The sequence below is a fragment of the Trypanosoma grayi genome (assembly GCF_000691245.1).
Source record: "Trypanosoma grayi strain ANR4 Tgr_1415_V1, whole genome shotgun sequence".
Taxonomy (NCBI): Eukaryota; Euglenozoa; class Kinetoplastea; order Trypanosomatida; family Trypanosomatidae; genus Trypanosoma; species Trypanosoma grayi.
This window is the reverse complement of record NW_008827033.1, coordinates 2,270-3,466: the sequence shown is the minus strand read 5'-3', so window position 1 is coordinate 3,466 and position 1,197 is coordinate 2,270. Positions and strand designations below refer to the sequence as shown.

The 1,197-nt window shown below is 49.3% G+C and overlaps 1 protein-coding gene across 1 annotated transcript; it reads right to left on the bottom strand.

The window, feature by feature from the left end:
* Window positions 1-358: 358 nt before the first annotated feature.
* Window positions 359-658, bottom strand: DQ04_14151000 (hypothetical protein; the record flags this gene model as incomplete). Its single annotated transcript, XM_009317101.1, has 1 exon — window positions 359-658. The coding sequence occupies one exon, from the start codon at window positions 656-658 to the stop codon at window positions 359-361; it is 300 nt and encodes a 99-aa protein (XP_009315376.1).
* Window positions 659-1,197: the final 539 nt, after the last annotated feature.

Below are 1,197 nucleotides of genomic sequence, written 5' to 3'. Positions count from 1 at the left end.
CAATTGGGAATTCTGACTTCCCTGCCCCCTTTGGGTCGCACCACTGGTTTGCGTGAGCGGCGCACTTCGGTAAGGATGGCCCGTGCCAAAATGTATCGCCCACCCGCCGCCATTGCGCCACGCCCAGGCTCCATGAACGTAGGGGGCTTCAGCACACCTTTTCCCCATGTTTTATTGTTTCCGAGGCCTATACTCGTTTTAGCGAAAACAATCCTTTCGAGTGGGAGCACCAGGAAATGGTGCTATAATGGCCGGCTCGCTTGCATTTGTAACTCCACACCTTGCCAGAAAGAGGATCTGTTGTATTCTTCCTTCTCTTCGGCGCCGCCTGGGGAAAAGGTTCGTCCTGTTTTGGGCATTAGGCGACGGCCCCACGTATTTTCCAGGCCGGTGCTCCAGGACATGTCTTGCCCATTCGGTGATTCACAATTGGGTGCGTATTGGTCTTCCCAACCTTAGCACAACCAGATTTAAGCCATTCACTTGAAGCAGCATATGGCCATGAGACGGGGTTCCCCAATGCTTTGCCATACACCGGGCGCACGGCCACCGGTAATAGAAAAATGGCCCGGAACGCTGTGAGTGGGTGGCCTGGCGTGGTAGCCGGTAAGTGCTCTATGGCGCCGTCAAACATTTGAATTACAGCCCCTTGAACCATATCCAAATCCCATGGCTGCTTCTTGAGGTGATGAATACTCCAAAGCCCTGCCCGTAGGAAATTCCAATAAAAAAGGCGTTGGACCCTTATGCCGCATCCAGGTTCTGAATACCTGATACTGGTTGCCCATTCCCCTTCGCGAGAAAAAGGCGCATCGCTCACAACATTCTATAACAACTGTAGTCAAACATACCTTTTGTAATGCTAAGCATGAAAAGGTCGGTATGAATTTATGAAGTGCCAGATTCGACTATTCCCTTCCAGGCCCGCAAGAACACAAAAATAACAACGACACCAATTGCAAGAAGGCGGTGCCAGAATTCTGCGTGCTAGTGCCTTTGCAGTGCGAGTTAAATGCATATTGAATAATACATTCCGCGAATTTACCTCTTAATAATCGTCTATGCCATAACACCTGGAAAGAATAGCACACAGAAACTGAATGACGCATAAACCTTGTAAGTGATTTTATGTGGTAGCGTACCACTTCTCTCTCTGCGGGTGATCAAAGAAGTTTAAGCAAACAGGCTAAAAGAATG